This window comes from Zingiber officinale, chromosome 4A, assembly GCF_018446385.1.
Source record: "Zingiber officinale cultivar Zhangliang chromosome 4A, Zo_v1.1, whole genome shotgun sequence".
Taxonomy (NCBI): domain Eukaryota; kingdom Viridiplantae; phylum Streptophyta; class Magnoliopsida; order Zingiberales; family Zingiberaceae; genus Zingiber; species Zingiber officinale.
Window position 1 is genome coordinate 1,963,914 of NC_055992.1, and position 17,853 is coordinate 1,981,766.

A 17,853-nucleotide genomic window follows, 5' to 3' on the forward strand; every position below is an offset into this window, starting at 1 on the left:
ACTGTACGATCTTCCATGTGATTCTTAATAATCTTCTCACATACACGGATGAGTATCTATGGTATAAATTTGAACATATGATTAATCTAAACTTACAATTAGATTTTAATTTTAACATTCATTATGCATCATTACTACATAGTGCAAGTTTATATGAAAGTGATGATTCCAATGGTATGAATGTATATTTTCTTTTCTTTTAATCTGGCTTATATTAATGTTGGCTAATATTAATATTTGTAATTATTTACAATTAAGAACAATCCACGGAATGATTATCGCGATGGAGAGTCATCACAAGATGAAGATGAGAATGAAGTCCTTTTATGTTAAATTTGCATAAATTTCACAATTTAAGATGATGCTTGATTTAGGGGTTTAGAAATGAGATAATGAAATAATAGAAATATAAATGTTTGATTAATAGATTTGAGAATTGATCCGGTGGTAAGACGAGGTCCGCCCGGTAGGAAGTCAAAGCGGTCAACATTCAGGGCAGGTGGTCGATCGAGCGAGCTACCTTCCCGAGCGGTGGGAAGAATAGCCGACCTGGCATATCGACAGCTCGGCCTAACGTCGAGTTTCTGACGCTCATAAGGAAAAAGCAAGAAGAGACGGAGACCGAGTGGTCATCCCGCTCGGCTAATAAGGGACACGGCATCAACCCGACAATTAAGGCTCCCTCGCTCGACAAGGTGGATTCGGGCATCAAATCATCGGTCGAGCGGACATCTAAGTCGGTCCGACCTAGGTGTCGCCTGGAGGGTGTTAGCCGTGCGGTTCCTCCGCTCTGCCCAGGGAAGGCACTAGCCGAGCGGTTCCTCCGCTTTACCCGGTAAAGGACAAGGGGAGCAGTTGGTGATATCTTCCTAGGAACCAGTGCTGCCGACAAGAGGCATGGCCGGCGGTATGGTCAGACAGAGAATTGTACGGGGGGAAACTTCCACTGTTACGCCAGAGATATGCTCATGCTATTAAGGTATGGCGTCCGACACGCTTTTCTGACACATCCATTCCAGGTATACTTTGAGGAGCGTGCACGCCTCTGGGGAACCCTATATAAGATCCTCGAATTTCGACGGAGGTATGCGTGCTTTTTTACTATAGCTACAATTCTCGTGCCCCTTTGCTCTACTTTTTTCTGTCAGAGATCTTACTTGAGCGTCGGAAGGTCATCGCCGGGGAACCCCTCCCCGGCTCGGCATTGTGCTTGCAGGTCCACGTCGACGGAAGATCTATGCTTGCAGAGTCTTCAACCAGTCAACGGGAGCGCCACATCCTCAGCGTCCATCGACTCAGCTCTCGAGCAGGATCAAGAATAAAAATTTTAAAATAATTTCTAAATAATTTGGAATGGACAAAACCTAGGTAAAGTAATGGTTTTAGAATTCATTTCTTATTCTTTACACCATGGGCATAGTTTAAAGAAATATATATTATTTCATTTTTCCAATAAAAGACTTTCTGTTTTTTTACGTTAAGTCATCGCTACTTCTTCCTCTCTTCGCTCGCGATGGATGAACATCCATGTCATATGTGACAACAACATCAGCTCTCCGACGTAAGTCGTCGTAGGCTCGTAGCTCATAGCTCAGCCATCCGTCGTCGCCTTCTTTTCATTTTATTTGTCATCCCTTCCCATTAGCAACGAACCCCTTTTCTCGTCTTCCACTGTCGTGCACTAGGAATGCATCTATGTCGAAGTACAAAGCCAAAAAAAAAAAAAATCAAAACTATGACAATATCTTGCTCGAAGGAACCAAGAACATGTTCAGGAAAGGACTACGATACCTTGTCTCACATGAAATCGAAGAGGGAGAGTACTCCAGTAAAATCAGAAAAAGGAGATGCATATATGGATTTATTATAAAATCTTAGTAAAAGTTTTGAAAAATAAATTAATATTTAAAAAATAATACCAAAACCGAACTTATAAATCAAACAACATTTATTAAAATGGCTACACTCATTCCCATTTCAATCTATTATCAAATATATTCCTATTCACCACCCATATCAAATGCCCCCTAAAAGTGATAGGTGTAATTTACAACATCTTCTATGGATTACGAATGAATGCTCTAATATCAATCACTCAACGCCTAGATCCTCTTACTTCCCGTGGCTGGAAAGATGCAACAATGTTGGATCCTATAGCTATAGCGCTGGTAATCAAAGCCACTAGTATCATCCCCGTGGCTAGTAACTGATCCTTTCTCTTTGCTGTTCCTTCAACGTCCCTGCCAAAATAATCACAATCTGTCAATTTATTCAAGAACAAGAACTAATAAAAATCTACGATTCGAGGTGCACGAGATCATATTCTCTACCTCAGAACAAGAGCCGCCGGGAAAATTAACGAGATGCAAACCGCAGTGGTCGACCCGATGAACTGAAACAGAGTCCAAATGCTCGGGAAGAGGACTGAGCCCAGGTAGATGGAGCCAAGCAGCGCCGCAGTGAGCAGCGTGAACCGGCGAGCGTCCGACGAGAGGTGGCTCGATTTGGGGAAGAGGAGCTCGTCGACGTTGATTCTCAACGAGAAGAAGAGCAACGGGAAGACGAGAACCAGGTGGAGGACATAGCTGAGGCGGACCACGTCGTTGAGAAGACTCCCGAAGGCCGAGCCGGTGTCGCGGTCGAAGTTGGAGAGGATGTCGGTCATGGTGGCCTCGCCGAAGAGAAGGTAGCCGAAGAATCCGATCGCGGCGTAGATGGCGGAGCAGAGCAGGACGGAGAGGCGGACGGCCACCTGCATGTCTGAGGTCTCGCTGAGCTCGGCTCGGATCGGGTGAACTGGCGTGCACGGCAACATCGATGGGTTAAGTTCGAGATCGAATGAGGAAGAACGTTGGAGACTTGGCAGTATTTGTTACCGTTGAAGTGGAAGGTGAAGGCGACGACAATGATGGGGACGGCGGTGAAGAGGTCGAGGAAGGAGGAGAGGTGGGCGAAGTCGGGGAGCAGCCTGGGCTTCTGCGTCCGACCCTGGAATAGGGCGTAGAGCGCCATGCCGGTGCTTATGCACATGAACACAACCGCCAGCAGCACCGACACCGCCGACGAGAACTTGAGGGAGTCTGGAAGCGGAAATCGGAACTGCTCTTATAATCGACATCTTTGGGCGCGTTAAAGATAGGAATTGGATTTTGGGCGACGCTTACCGACGCGGCGGAGGAGGACCAGAGGAAGGATGACGATGACGACGGCGACGAGCTGCGCCGCCGCGCGCGCTGTCCACCACTGCTCGCCGAACCACTCCTGCAGAATCCCGGCGTGCGCCGCGCCCTCCGATTGGCTACCCGATAGCACATCACCTGCACGGCGCGAATCACGAGGCGATTCGGAATAATGTCACTATTTTTATCCGAATTATTTTAATTATTTCTAGACAATTTTATCAATTTATTTTCAATCGCGTGAAGAATGAGGAGGTGTTAATAATAAAATAATAATAATATATTTTTTTAAAAAAATTAAAGTGGGTCCCTTACAGCTCAGCAAATCGGGAGAGGGAAAGAAGGAAAAAGGGCGAAGGTTACCGATGATGTCGAGATAAACGGTGAGGGTTCCGGCGGTAGTGAGGGCGACGCAGATCTGCAAAGCGGCGGAGCCGGCGCGGCCGAATGCGTCTCCCATGGCGGCCGCGTACGACCACGCGCCGCCCGCACCTCTATAGCGCATCAGGAACTCCGCCGAGGCGTCCGCCAGGAACGCGGCGGCAACCACCAGGACCAGCGCCGGGGCGACGCCGAGCACCTTCACGGCGGCCGGAAGCGACATGATCCCGGCCCCGATGGTGGTCGTCGCGAGATTGAACACCGCGCCAGGAACCGAGGCCGGCCGCGTCTCGCTCGGGCGGAGCTCCACCGGCAGGAGCGGCGCGACCGCGTCACCAGCCTTCGACATCGGGGCGCCGAACAGAGAGAGATGCGCGTCTCCAGCCATTAGAGACCTTTAAATAATGACAATTTACTACATTAACCTTACGGGAATTAAATTTGGACGTCATAATGACTTGATTCATCCTCCCATACTCTCTGCGGAAGGGTATTTTGGTACTTCTATTTTTAATCTGCAGATTTAATGTCATAAGAATGGCCAGGAAACACTATTGCTTCCCGATTCAATACAACGTGCAGCGCTGTGGTACGTTCGATTTCGTGAGTATGATTGACGGTGCACACTAGAAATAATTGAGTCAAATGGTGTCTCTGACCAGTGGAGGGCTAATTCGGCTGGGCCCCGATCTTGGCGGAGCTCTTCATCCAACGGGCGGGGTTGATTGCCTATCGCTATGTGGGGCCACGTGCCGTGGGCGAGGAAAATATGGGGACTCATTCTTTAGGAGAGGAATGAAGACACGGAATTACTTTTTTTTTTTATTTTTTAATTAATATTTAAATTTATCATGATTAATCAACTTTCGAAAGAATTTTATAGTAATCTTAGTACTTTTTTATTTAACTAATTACATTTTATGCAATTCATTATTAACTTGAAGAAAATAAATAAAAAATTGTGTTAAATTGCAATTATTGTTGTGATACTTGCTATAAAACAGGAAATCAATATGTTAGGGGAATAATAAATCTTCCTAAAATTATTAGGCAGATAATTAAATAAAAAATAATTGTATATGTATAAAAATAAAATGTCTTCGTTCTAGATATTAAAGAACTTTTGAAATTTTCTCGTACTTCTGGGCACAATTACTTACTTTAATTGTGAATGCTATAACTTTCTATTATTTTCCATATTAAAGATGAGAACAGAGGATTCTACGTCATCAATAGTTTGTCTTGTTGCGTTAGATTTCCTATCAAATTCAAGACATGGATGAATGCTACAACTGGAAGTGTATTTTGTTTTATTAATGGTAATGGCTAAAGTTAAATGAGGCTCTTATATTTAATGGATCATCGAATAAATACCTCTCTTCCATGTAAAAAGAATAATAATAATAATTAAAGGACACCCATAAAATATCCTTTATTTTACAGTTGTTATAGGCATTGTTGTAGCAGCGATTGAGGAATTGCTATAACATATAACAATTACTCAATAATTAATATAATATGAAAAATTAATTATTATTTTTAATTATATATATATTTTTTTATCCGTCCAGAAACTGAGATAAATAGAGGGCTAGGTGGCGAGGGTAGAGATGGCCGGTATGTTAACGAAGCAATGACTTAAGGTGGAGATGTGACAATGAGCTGGAAACCTCATACCTTCATCAGTCGCAAGGAAAGCAGGTGAAAAAGAAGGTACACATGGTTCTACACACACCATGGAGAGAGCACATAGGAGCATTAGTCGAAGAACTAGGAAAAAGGTCTCTTACACAAGTACTCCGATGCTCAAGTTAAAATCGGAGCAGAGCAAAAAGTGTGGAGAGAATATGAATAGTATAACAGCAGTAGATGCATCTACATGCATGTACCTAACCAACAGAGAGGACCTCCTATTTTATACCGCATCTCATAACCTTCGCAATAATGAGGTGACAGAGAATATCTGGTATCATAATATGTTGGGTGGTGGAGGATGTACGACGACCATCCATTGGGTAGAGGAAGACTCTATTGTATAAGAGCAGCGGAATATCCCTTGACATGTCGTTACGATTCTCTGATAGTGTTGTCTCACAGAAGAAGGATCTGATTGGCACTTGGGCCGACTGGGTATATGCTGGGAGCCATGACTATGAGGAATGAGGAGCTGGGTCTTGGAGGATCTGACCGACACTATGATCGACCGGGCATATGATGGGAGTCATGCCTATGAGGAATAAGAAGTTGAGTCCTGGAGGATTTGACCGATACTGGTGCCGACCGAGAGTAGATTGGGATTCATGCCTATAAGAAATGAGGGGTTACATCTTGGAGGATCTGACTGACACTGGGGTTGACTGGGAATAGACCGGGAGTTATGCCCATGAGGACAGTTGAATCCGATAGGGTCCGACCAACACTAGGACCGACTAGAAATAGACTGGGAGTCATGCCCATGAGGAATGAGGTGTAACACCCCACCCTCCTCGCTACTAGACTGCGAGGGCGGAGCGCTACTGGACTACTAACTTTACTTAACTATCCTTGTTCACATGTTGATAGTAATTCTTAAAACTCTCGGAGAACTCAAAACATACAATTAACTAGCAGCGGAAGACTAAAATGACTCATCTAAACACATAAAATCATTCTATGAATAATATCATCAACATGAATGAACAATTCCAATAGTCTAAATACAACATAATCTTAATAAATTCTTATGCTAATCCCAAGGCTTCTATAGTCCAGGTATCACACATCCATCCGCACCTCCTTGTCGCCTTCCTTTGCTATAGCTTTTCCTTTCTTTTATCTGCAGTAAGAGGAAAATGCATCTATAAGTAAAATTGCTTAGTAAGCGCTATCTAACTCACAAAAACTCGATATGCATGTACATATATCTAAAACATGAACTAACTGAATGCTTACTGAAGACTACTCATGTTCATCCAATAGTAAAGGAATCAAACAGGCTGAAGTGCTAAACATGTAAAGCTACTCATGCTCTTCCGACAAGGTACTCCTTCGGTTTGCCATGCAGAACTCCAAGAAAGGATTTCTGCCGATGTCACATGGTGTGAGTCTTTCGAAGACTCAAGGTCCCTCTTCTAGAGAGGAGAGAGACCGCATAGATCAGATCCCTTATGTCTCAGCCATAGGATCGATCATGTACGTCATGCTATGTACTTGACCTGATGTCTCGTATGCTTTGAGCATGACGAGCAGATACCAGTCAGATCCAGGTGAAAGTCACTGGATAGCGGTCAAGAATATTCTTAAGTACTTAAGAAGGACTAAAGAATATTTCTTGATATATGGAGGCAGTGATGAGCTATCTGTAAAGGGTTACAGTGATGCTAGCTTCCAGACCGACCAGGATGACTATAGATCGCAGTCGAGGTTCGTGTTTTGCATTAATGGTGGTGCTGTGAGCTGGAAGAGTTCGAAGCAGGACACAGTAGCTGATTCTACAACAGAAGCCTAGTACATTGCTGCATCAGAGGCAGCAAAGGAGGCAGTTTGGATTCTCAAGTTCATCACTGAACTTGGGGTGGTTCCTAGCATTGCTGACCCTATTGAGCTCTATTGTGACAACAATGGAGCTATAGCACAGGCGAAGGAACCTCGCTTACACCAGCGGACCAAACACATACTACGGCGCTTCCATCTCATTCGAGAGATTATCGAGAGAGGAGATGTGAAGATTTGCAGAGTACCTACAGAGGCTAACATCGCAGATCCCTTGGCCAAGGCTTTGGCACAGAGGAAGCATGATGGTCACACTAGGTCATTTGGGCTTAGAGCCTACACTGATTGGCACTAGTGCTAGTGGGAGATTGTTAGCTAGAGCCCTAGAGCCAATCATTTGATGATTGTATTTTGGACTTATTGTATCATATTCTATATAAATAAAGGCATTTGGTTATTATATTTACTTGTATTGGTGCCAAATAAACTAAGTATAGTAACGTCCTTGAGTGAGATGATTTAGGGAACACTACTCTAAATCATTCCTAGTCGAGTATTAATATTCAGGGACAATGTTAATGCAATAAGACTAGCATGTAGGTCAACTCGATGACTTGATCTCACAAGTCATGGATATAGAGATATGAAGTTGACACATGGGTATACATTAGAGAATGTATACTGAATGACCCGCCATGAGAAAGTATCATGGATCGTTATATGAGTGTCATATACTTTCTCATATGGCTATTAGTATGACTACTAGTCCTTAGACCTGAAGTCACCATAGATCCCTACATAAGGAGTTATGTACTTTGGTTTCGTCAAACGTCACCCGTAACTGGGTGGACTATAAAGGCGATTACTGGGTATGTAACGAATTATGCAAAGGGATGTGAGTGATGTAGATGGGATCTATCCCTCCTATATGACGGGAGAGACATCGGTATTCTTGATAGAGTGAGACCACAAAGTGCATGGCCATGCCCAAATAAGTCAATATAGGATATTGAGCTCATTTGATTTAGTGAGTCTACTTGGAGTTCAAGATTTAGATTGGTCAGAGGATGACACGGTCTATGCCTCACATTGATCAATCTAGATGTCTAGGATAGAAGGACACTTGTCATATATTGTGAGGAGTCACAATTAGTAGTCACAAGGTGATGTTGGATCTCAACATTTCTTGTAACTTGGGTAGCAATGATGTATTGCTAGATGCCGCTCATTGCTTATGTTTCTAAAGGAGTTTAGAAACATTGCCAACGTTACAAGAACCTATTGGGTCACATACAAAGAACAAGTGGATGGAGATTGGGTTCATGTGATGAACCAATTGGATTAGGTTCATATGATGCACCAAGGATTGGATTCGAATTAATTCAAATTAGACTTATTGAGTTAGACTCAATTAGATTCAATTGTTGAATGAGTCTAATTTAAATTTGATTCATTGAGTCAATTTATATTAATGAATTGAGATTCATTAAATTGAAATTGACTTGAATCAAAGAAAAAATTCAACTCAACATGGAAGAGATTTGGTCAATTTTGACTTGACCAAAATGGGAAGTTGAAACATCAAGTTTGACTTGATGAATTGCCACTTCATGGAGGATGACTCATCCTACATGGCAGTCACATCATCTCCTAGTTGTTAAGGAGGTTACAATCCTCCATTTAATGTGGCCGGCCACATTAAATGAGGGGGTTACCCATGTGTGGCCGGCCACATAATGTAAAATGGGTTACATTTTTGGTGGCATTGATTTGTGTTGAATGCATCTTCTTCCTTGGTTAATTTCTTCCTCCTTCTCTTGTGGTTGCCGTGAGCTTTCAAGGAGGGAGAAGGTGTATGAGTTGTGTTCCAAGAAAAGGGTGAAGTGAAGGTCACAAAGGAGGGTACCTAGAGGATTATGTGAGATCCCTTTTCTTTCTCTCCTTTCTCCCCTTTTTAAATCCTACCCGAGAGCCCTAGAAAGTGCTAGCACACTTGGGGTACTCTCTTCTCCATCCTTGAGTGTGAGAGAACACCTCTTGTTCGTGTGGATATCACTAGAGAGTTGTCTACGTTGACTGTTGGAGTGTATACTGAAAGCTTAAGCTTTGTAAACATTCATTATGAATAAAGAATCACATTTGGTCAAATTGTCTACATTTAGTTGTAGTTGTTCAATTAATTTATACTGTAGATAACATAGTATGTGGTGTCACATGCAGAAGATGATGTTGTCAGTACCTTATAAATTATAAACAGTAGCTCACGACCAAAATGGAAAGGAACAAACCATTAGAAGGTCGTAGTGTAATTAGGTATGAGTTTATCTTGACTGTATAATTACACTAGTACACTTAGAGTGTATTGAGTAGGACCATTTGAGGTCGTTTCTTTTATACTGACTTTATAAAGAAACAAAGACCTCGGTTATTATGGAAGTGTGTGCTCTTAATCCTGATATAATAACAAGCACATATATTTGATATTTATTTCTTTAATTTATCAATGGGTGAGATTTAGTTCGATGAATCAATAAGCCCGATAAGTTGGGAAATAGTATCACTTATAGTGTGTGTTGTTGATTATAGAAGGAAACTGTGTCCTAGAGATACTAGGTTGATAATGTCCCCAAGAGGAGCTCATAAGGATTGTCATGTTAAACCTTGCAGGTGTACTTAGTCCGACATGACGATAAGGTTGAGTGGTACTACTCTTGGACTAAGATATTAATTAAATGAGTTGTCAGTAACTCACTTAATTAGTGGACATTCGATATCTTAAACACAGGGAGACTAACACACTCATAATAAGAAGGAGCCAAAAAAATGTAATTTGGGATTGGTGCGGTAGTTCAATAATAGTTCTCTAGTGGAATGAATTATTATTGATAAAATTAAGTTGTGTGTTCGGGGCGAACACGGGATGCTTAATTTTATCGGGAGACCAAAACCAATTCCTCCTCTCGGTCCCTATCGTAGCCTCTTATTTATAGAGTACTATACCCACCTATACCCACCTTCTATACCCACCAATAGGGGGCCGGCCAAGCTAGCTTGTGAACCAAGCTAGGGCCGGCCTAGGTATAAAATTGGGTGGTCGGCCCTAGCTTGAACCCAAGCTAGTGGGGGCCGACCAAATTAAATTAAAAGGGATTTTAATTTTAATTTTTATTATGTGGAAGAAATAATTTATTAAAGAGAATTAAAATTAAAATATCTCTCTTGTAAAATATCTACAAAAGATTAAAGAAAGAGATTAGATCTCTTTCCTTATTTGTAGATTGGTGAGATATTTTATTTTCTCTTTAAAATTATCCACATGTTGATAAAATTAAAATTATAGAAATTTCCTTTTATCAACCATGAAGAGATTTTTAAAGAGAAATTTTATTTTTAAAATTTCCGGAAACAAATTAGGAAGTTTTAATTATTGATTAAAACTTGTCTAATTTTTTCCTTCATTGATGTGGCCGGCCATTAGAGTTTAATTGGGAAATTTTATTTTATTTTTCTCAATTAAATCATGTCAAGAAAATTGAGGAAATTTTATTGTAATTAAATTTCCTAATTTGCCTAAGCCAATGAATATAAAAGAATGGGTGAGGGTGCCTTCATGAGAAAACCTTTATTATTTTCTCTCCCTCTTTTGTTCCTTGGTGTGGCCGGCCATCATCATCATCATCATCTCCCTCTCTTCCTCTTGTGGCGGCCGAACCTCTCTCAAAGGCTTGGAGCTCTTGTGGTGGCTGGATACTACTTGGAGAAGAAGAAGAAGAAGGAGAGGAAGCTAGCATCTCTTGGAGCTTGGTTAGTGTTTTGGTTTTCTTCCTTGGTGAAGCTTCTTTCTTTGTGGCCGAACCTAGCTAGGAGGAAAAGAAGGTGGTTGGTGGTTTCTCATCTCGGAAGATCATTGCTCACACAACGTCCGAGGTTAGAAGAGGAATACGGTAGAAGATCAAGAGGTTATTTTTCTACAAGGTATAACTAGTAATTTTTCTTTCCGCGTCATACTAGTTATTTATGGAAATAATACCAAATACAAGAGGCTTACGTTCTAGTATTTCGAATATGTTTTTCGAAGTTGTGTTCTTTTGTTTTATTTTTTCCTTGTGATTTGATTGTTCTTTTTGGTTAACCTAAAGTTATTTTAGGAAATTAAATATTAGCTTTCTATAAAAGGTTTTGTCTAGTCGGTGGTGGTTGCTCCCATATCCAAGAAGGTCATGTGTCTCGCCACGTCAGTACTGGGAACCAATTATGGAAATTAATATTTAATGGAATTAATAACTTAAGGTGATTTGGGTCGAACGTGTTAAGTTTCGCAGGAGACCCAAGTCAAAACCTAAAAGAACGAATAGATTAAGTTTTGGATCAAACGTGTTAAGTTCCGCAGGCGATCCAAAATTTAATTTAAAAGAACACATGGTAGCTAGGAAAAGGTTCAGACCTTTGTACAAAATTTTTGTACAGTGGAACCTCTAGGTTTTCCGATTAGCAACCAACAATTGGTATCAGAGCTAGGGTTTTGCCTCTGTGTATTTGGTATTAGTTTAATTATGCACATGTCATACATAATTTAGGCAGGTTAATAGTAGGATGTGTTAACTTTGTGGATGTAGGATCCAACTATTATGACTTTTAGTTATTATGTGTGTTATTGGACCTTGGACATGTCAAGGGCATTTATCTGTGTGTGCATGATTGTATTAAAATACAGCAGGAGCTGTATTTAGTTTTATTAGGATTTTATTTTTGATCTAGATACATGTACATTCCTTTTATGGAATATAAGATCAAAAATGTAAAATTCTAATTCTATCGCGGATTGAATCTTGCAAAGCGTGGAACCTTCTAAGGACCAGAGGCGCAGCGGAACTAGGAGCAAGATGGATGCGACAGCTAAACCCGGTGGCGGTGGCCAAATATGACAGCAGCTTGGGATGACAACACACGGAGGACAACTAGAGATAAAAGCCATAATAGTTGAAAATTAGATTTTCTATTTATTGCTTTTATATTGTGCTGTGTGTATGTGTTAGTTTACATGCTAAGTAGGCTAGCATAGTTAAAATTCCTCATTTATAAATAACTAAGTGGGAGAGGGATTTTTAAATAAATCTCATGGTCTCCATTACTGGTTTGTAAGTGATGCAAACAAGCTTGCGCGTTGGCTCTGAGTGTCTTCCTCCATAACGGATGAGCTTGTTTGTGGATCACTAGAACAGACTTCCATTTTTGGATGACTATAGGAAGTTAATTAAGAGCGTGTGATCTTCCCCAACGGAAGGGGCATAATCTTATTAATGAACTTAGTGTCAAGTAATGGTATACACTTAGACACATCTAATAGTATCCTCCCCATCAGAGTCACTGCTATTATTTGTGTGACCAAAAGACACCAACTATTAATTTTATTTGTCAAAAAGATAGGTTGACAAGATAATAAAATTAATGGGATAAAACCCTCCTTTTACAAATGTTGAATTTGTATACGTCCACACTAACGTGGCATACAAAATTCACGGTGTTTTGAGGTGTTGGTTAATTTAAAATAGTATTGTTTGAGGAATCAATATTATTCTAAATTTAGAGTTCTGACCAAAAGTTATTTGTGATTCTTAGGATGACTTTCAACCCACTGTCCATCATACTTCAATAGAATAGACTTACTGGACCAAACTACATAGATTGGAAAAGAAACCTAGACATTGTTCTTACTGCTGAAAGCTATAAATTTGTACTGACTGAGCAATGTCCTGAAGCACCTACTGGTGAATCTACCCAAGAGGAGATTGAATATCATAGGAAATGGGTAAAAGCAGATGAGATGGCGCGGTGTTACATTTTGACTTCAATGTCAAATGTATTGCAACATCAGCATCAACAGCCTATGATATTATGAACAATCTCAAGGAACTCTTTGGTCATCGGGATAGGGCTTCTAGGCAAGAAGCCATGAGAAAGATAATGACAGTCACCATGCAAGAGGGTACTCCTGTGAGGGATCATATCCTAAAGATGATGGCTTATCTAAACGAGATACAGATCCTTGGAGGAGAAATTGATGGGGAAACCCAGATCGATATGATCCTCCAAAGGCTACCTAGAAGTTTTGAGTAGTTTCGCCTGAACTATAATATGAATAAGAGGGTTTATTCATTAGCGGAACTACTGACAGAACTTCAAGCAGCAAAAAGATTATTTCGTCACAATGCTCAAATTCACTATGCTGAAAATGGTTCTACTTCTAAACTGAGAGTAAAGAAGAAGAAGAAACAAGCTGGTTCAGCAAAGAAAGTGAATAAATCTCAAAGTACGGGATTTAAAACTGGAATGAAGAAGCCGAAGGGCAAGTGCTTCATCTGTAAGCAGGCAGGACATTGGAAGGCGGACTGTCCTCGTAGGAACCAAAACAAAGGTATATATCATACTCTAGTTGTTGAAACATGTTTAGCGGTGTTATCTACCAGCACCTGGTGTGTAGATACGGGAGCCACTGATCATGTCTGCAATTCCTTGCAGGGGTTCCAGGAAACCCGACGACTATCTGAAGGAGAGATTACCGTCTACATGGGCAATGCTACTAAGGTGGCAACTGTTGCAGTGGGAGACGTCAACTTATCTTTTAGTAGAAATAGAAATTTGATTTTAAGAAATTGTCTTTATGTACCCAGTTTTAGAAAGAATTTAATTTCAGTTTCTAAACTGTTTTTAGATGGATATTCAGTTTCTTTCAGTAACGATGTAGTTATTAAAAGAAATAAAGTGATTATATGTTCTGGTGCATTAGTTGGCAATTTGTATACTTTAAATCCAATTTCTTCCACAAAGCAAAACATAGAAATTTATAACTCATCTTCTAACTCTAATAAGAGAAAAGAACCTTCGGAAATGAACCAAGCATATCTTTGGCATCTAAGGCTTGGTCATATTAACTTAAGTAGGATTCAGAGGCTTATAGTCGATGGACTTTTGAGTTCATTTGAGTTGAAAAATTTTCCAACTTGTGAATCTTGCTTGGAAGGTAAAATGACCAAGAGGCCGTTCAAGGCCAAGGGGTATAAAGCCAAAGAAGTGTTAGAGTTGGTTCACTCTGATTTGTGTGGTCCTATGTCTGTCCAGGCAAGAGGAGGTTTTGAATATTTTGTCTCTTTCATAGACGATTATTCAAAATATGGATACATTTACCTAATGCGCCGCAAGTCCGAGTGCTTTGATAAGTTCAAAGAATACAAGGCTAATGTGGAGAAATGACTAGGTAAAAGTATCAAGACACTATGGTCAGATCGTGGTGGCGAATACCTCTTAGGAGAGTTTAGGAATTACTTATCAGAGGCCGGGATTCAATCCCAATTGTCTGCACCTGGAACACCCCAACAGAATGGTGTAGCAGAACGAAGGAATAGGACTCTTATGGAGATGGTTAGATCAATGATGAGTTATTCAGAATTACCAAATTCGTTTTGGGGATATGCTCTGGAAACAGCAGTATACGTTCTGAACTTAGTACCTTCTAAATCAGTTTCTTCTACTCCCATAGAATTGTAGAATGGGCGAAAGGCCAGTCTAAGACATATTCGGATTTGGGGTAGTCCAGCACATGTGCTGAAACCAGATGCTGATAAGTTAGAATGTCGTACAGAAGTTCGCGTGTTTGTAGGATATCCCAAAGGAACGAAAGGTGGTTTATTTTATAGTCCTAAAGACCAGAAGGTCATTGTTAGCACTAATGCCCAGTTTTTAGAAGAAGACTATATAATGGATCACAAGCCCAGTAGCAAAGTTGTTTTAGAAGAACTTAGAGAGGACATGTCTACTTCAGTACCAACAGTACAAGATGAAGTACCACAAGAGACTGCAACACGTGTCACACATGATACACAACCATAGACAGTGCCTCGTCGTAGTGGGAGGGTTGTAAGGCACTGAAGATTCATGTTTTGGGAGAGTCTTCGACTTGATCCCGGTAAACATGAACCCGATCCACGAACATACGACGAAGCACTCCAAGATATAAATGCGATCTTGGCAAAAGGCAATGAATTCAAATAGAGTCTATGTACTCTAATAAGGTCAGGGAGCTTGTAGAACCACCGATGGTGTACAAGCCGTTGGATGCAAGTGGATCTACAAAGGAAAAGAGGGATAGAGGAAGGTAGAGACCTTCAAAGCTAGGCTTGTTGCAAAAGGGTACACTCAAAAGAGGGAATCGATTATGAGGAGACCTTTTCACCGAGCCATGCTTAAGTCTATCCGGATACTCTTATCCATTCGCTCATATGGATTAAGAGATTTGGCAAATGGATGTCAAGACAGCTTTCCTTAATGGAAGTCTTGAAGAGAACATTCATATGAAGCAACCAGAAGGGTTCATTGAAAAAGGCAAAGAGCATCTAGTGTGCAAGCTCAATCGGTCCATTTATGGACTGAAGCAAGCTTCAAGGTCTTGGAACATCCGGTTTAATGCAGTAATCCAGTCATATGGATTTATTCAGTGTCCGGATGAGTCTTGTGTATACAAGAAGTGTAACGGAAACGTGGTGGTATTTCTTGTACTATACATAGATGATATTTTGTTAATTGGCAACAATGTCAAGGTATTATCAGACGTAAGGGTATGGTTGTCCAAACAATTTGATATGAAGGACTTAGGAGAGTGTACACACATTCTTTGGATCAAAGTGATAAGGGATCGCAAGAAAAGAATGTTGTGTCTGTCCCAAGCTTCATATATAGATACAATCCTTGCTCGTTTTAGTATGCAGGATTCCAAGAAAGGTTTCTTACCTTTTAGGCATGGAATAGCTCTATCTAAAGAGATGTCTCCGAAGACATCAAAGGAGATAGAAGACATGAAAGCAGTTCCTTATGCTTCGGCTGTAGGAAGCCTTATGTATGCAATGCTATGTACGAGACCTGATATTTGTTTTGCTGTGGACATGGTCAGCAGATATTATAGTAACCCTGGACAAGGACATTGGACTGCGGTAAAGCATATATTAAAGTACCTCAGAAGGACTAGAGATTATATGCTAATTTACCAAGCAGACGATTTGCTCCCTGTGGGTTACACGGATTCAGATTTCCAATCAGATAGGGACAATAGTAAGTCTACATCAGGCTATGTGTTTACTTTAGGAGGTGGAGTCATTTCATGGAGGAGTGTTAAGCAGAAATGCGTATCGGACTCAACCATGGAAGTTGAGTATGTAGCAGCCTCTGAGGCAGCTAAAGAAGCAGTATGGCTCAGGAACTTTCTAATGGACTTAGATGTGATTCCTGATTTGCCCAAAATTATCACAATTTATTGTGATAATAGCGGTGCAGTTGCAAACTGGAAGGAACCACGAGCTCATAAGGCAAGTAAACATATAAAGCGCAAGTACCACCTGATACGAGATATCGTGAAGCGAGGAGAAGTTGTCATCGCCAAGATTGCATCAGCAGATAACCTGGCAGATCCTTTCACTAAGGCCCTTCCGGCGAAAGCTTTTGATCGGCATGTGGAGGGAATGGGAATCAGATGTATGGTAGAAGATATGGCAGCTTAGTCATTAGTATAAGTGGGAGATTGTTGGAGTGTATACTGAAAGCCTAAGCTTTGTAAACATTCATTATGAATAAAGAATCACATTTGGTCAAATTGTCTACATTTAGTTGTAGTTGTTCAATTAATTTATACTGTAGATAACATAGTATGTGGTGTCACATGAAGATTGTCAGTACCTTATAAATTATAAACAGTAGCTCACGACCAAAATGGAAAGGAACAAACCATTAGAAGGTCGTAGTGTAATTAGGTATCAGTTTATCTTGACTGTATAATTACACTAGTACACTTAGAGTGTATTGAGTAGGACCATTTGAGGTCGTTTCTTTTATACTGACTTTATAAAGAAACAAAGACCTCGGTTATTATGGAAGTGTGTGCTCTTAATCCTAATATAATAACAAGCACATATATTTGATATTTATTTCTTTAATTTATCAATGGGTGAGATTTAGTTCGATGAATCAATAAGCCCGATAAGTTGGGAAATGGTATCACTTATAGTGTGTGTTGTTGATTATAGAAGGAAACTGTGTCCTAGAGATACTAGGTTGATAATGTCCCCAAGAGGAGCTCATAAGGATTGTCATGTTAAACCCTGCAGGTGGACTTAGTCCGACATGACGATAAGGTTGAGTGGTACTACTCTTGGACTAAGATATTAATTAAATGAGTTGTCAGTAACTCACTTAATTAGTGGACATTCGATATCTTAAACACAGGGAGACTAACACACTCATAATAAGAAGGAGCCCAAAAATGTAATTTGGGATTGGTGCGGTAGTTCAATAATAGTTCTCTAGTGGAATGAATTATTATTGATAAAATTAAGTTGTGTGTTCGGGGCGAACACGGGATGCTTAATTTTATCGGGAGACCAAAACCAATTCCTCCTCTCGGTCCCTATCGTAGCCTCTTATTTATAGAGTACTATACCCACCTATACCCACCTTCTATACCCACCAATAGGGGGCCGGCCAAGCTAGGGCCGGCCTAGGTATAAATTGGGGTGGCCGGCCCTAGCTTGAACCCAAGCTAGTGGGGGCCGGCCAAATTAAATTAAAAAGGAATTTTAATTTTAATTTTTATTATGTGGAAGAAATAATTTATTAAAGAGAATTAAAATTAAAATATCTCTCTTGTAAAAGATCTACAAAAGATTAAAGAAAGAGATTAGATCTCTTTCCTTATTTGTAGATTGGTGAGATATTTTATTTTCTCTTTAAAATTATCCACATATTGATAAAATTAAAATTATAGAAATTTCCTTTTATC

The 17,853-nt window shown here is 40.4% G+C and overlaps 1 protein-coding gene across 1 annotated transcript; it reads right to left on the reverse strand.

Annotated features, from left to right (window-relative positions):
• Nucleotides 1-1,930: 1,930 nt before the first annotated feature.
• LOC121969222 (amino acid transporter AVT6C-like) lies at nt 1,931-3,938 on the reverse strand. The gene is made up of 5 exons (XM_042519188.1): nt 3,543-3,938; nt 3,165-3,317; nt 2,877-3,080; nt 2,331-2,796; nt 1,931-2,240 (listed from the first exon to the last, which is right to left on the reverse strand). The coding sequence occupies exons 1-5, from the start codon at nt 3,907-3,909 to the stop codon at nt 2,096-2,098; spliced, it is 1,335 nt and encodes a 444-aa protein (XP_042375122.1). The 5' UTR covers nt 3,910-3,938; the 3' UTR covers nt 1,931-2,095.
• Nucleotides 3,939-17,853: the final 13,915 nt, after the last annotated feature.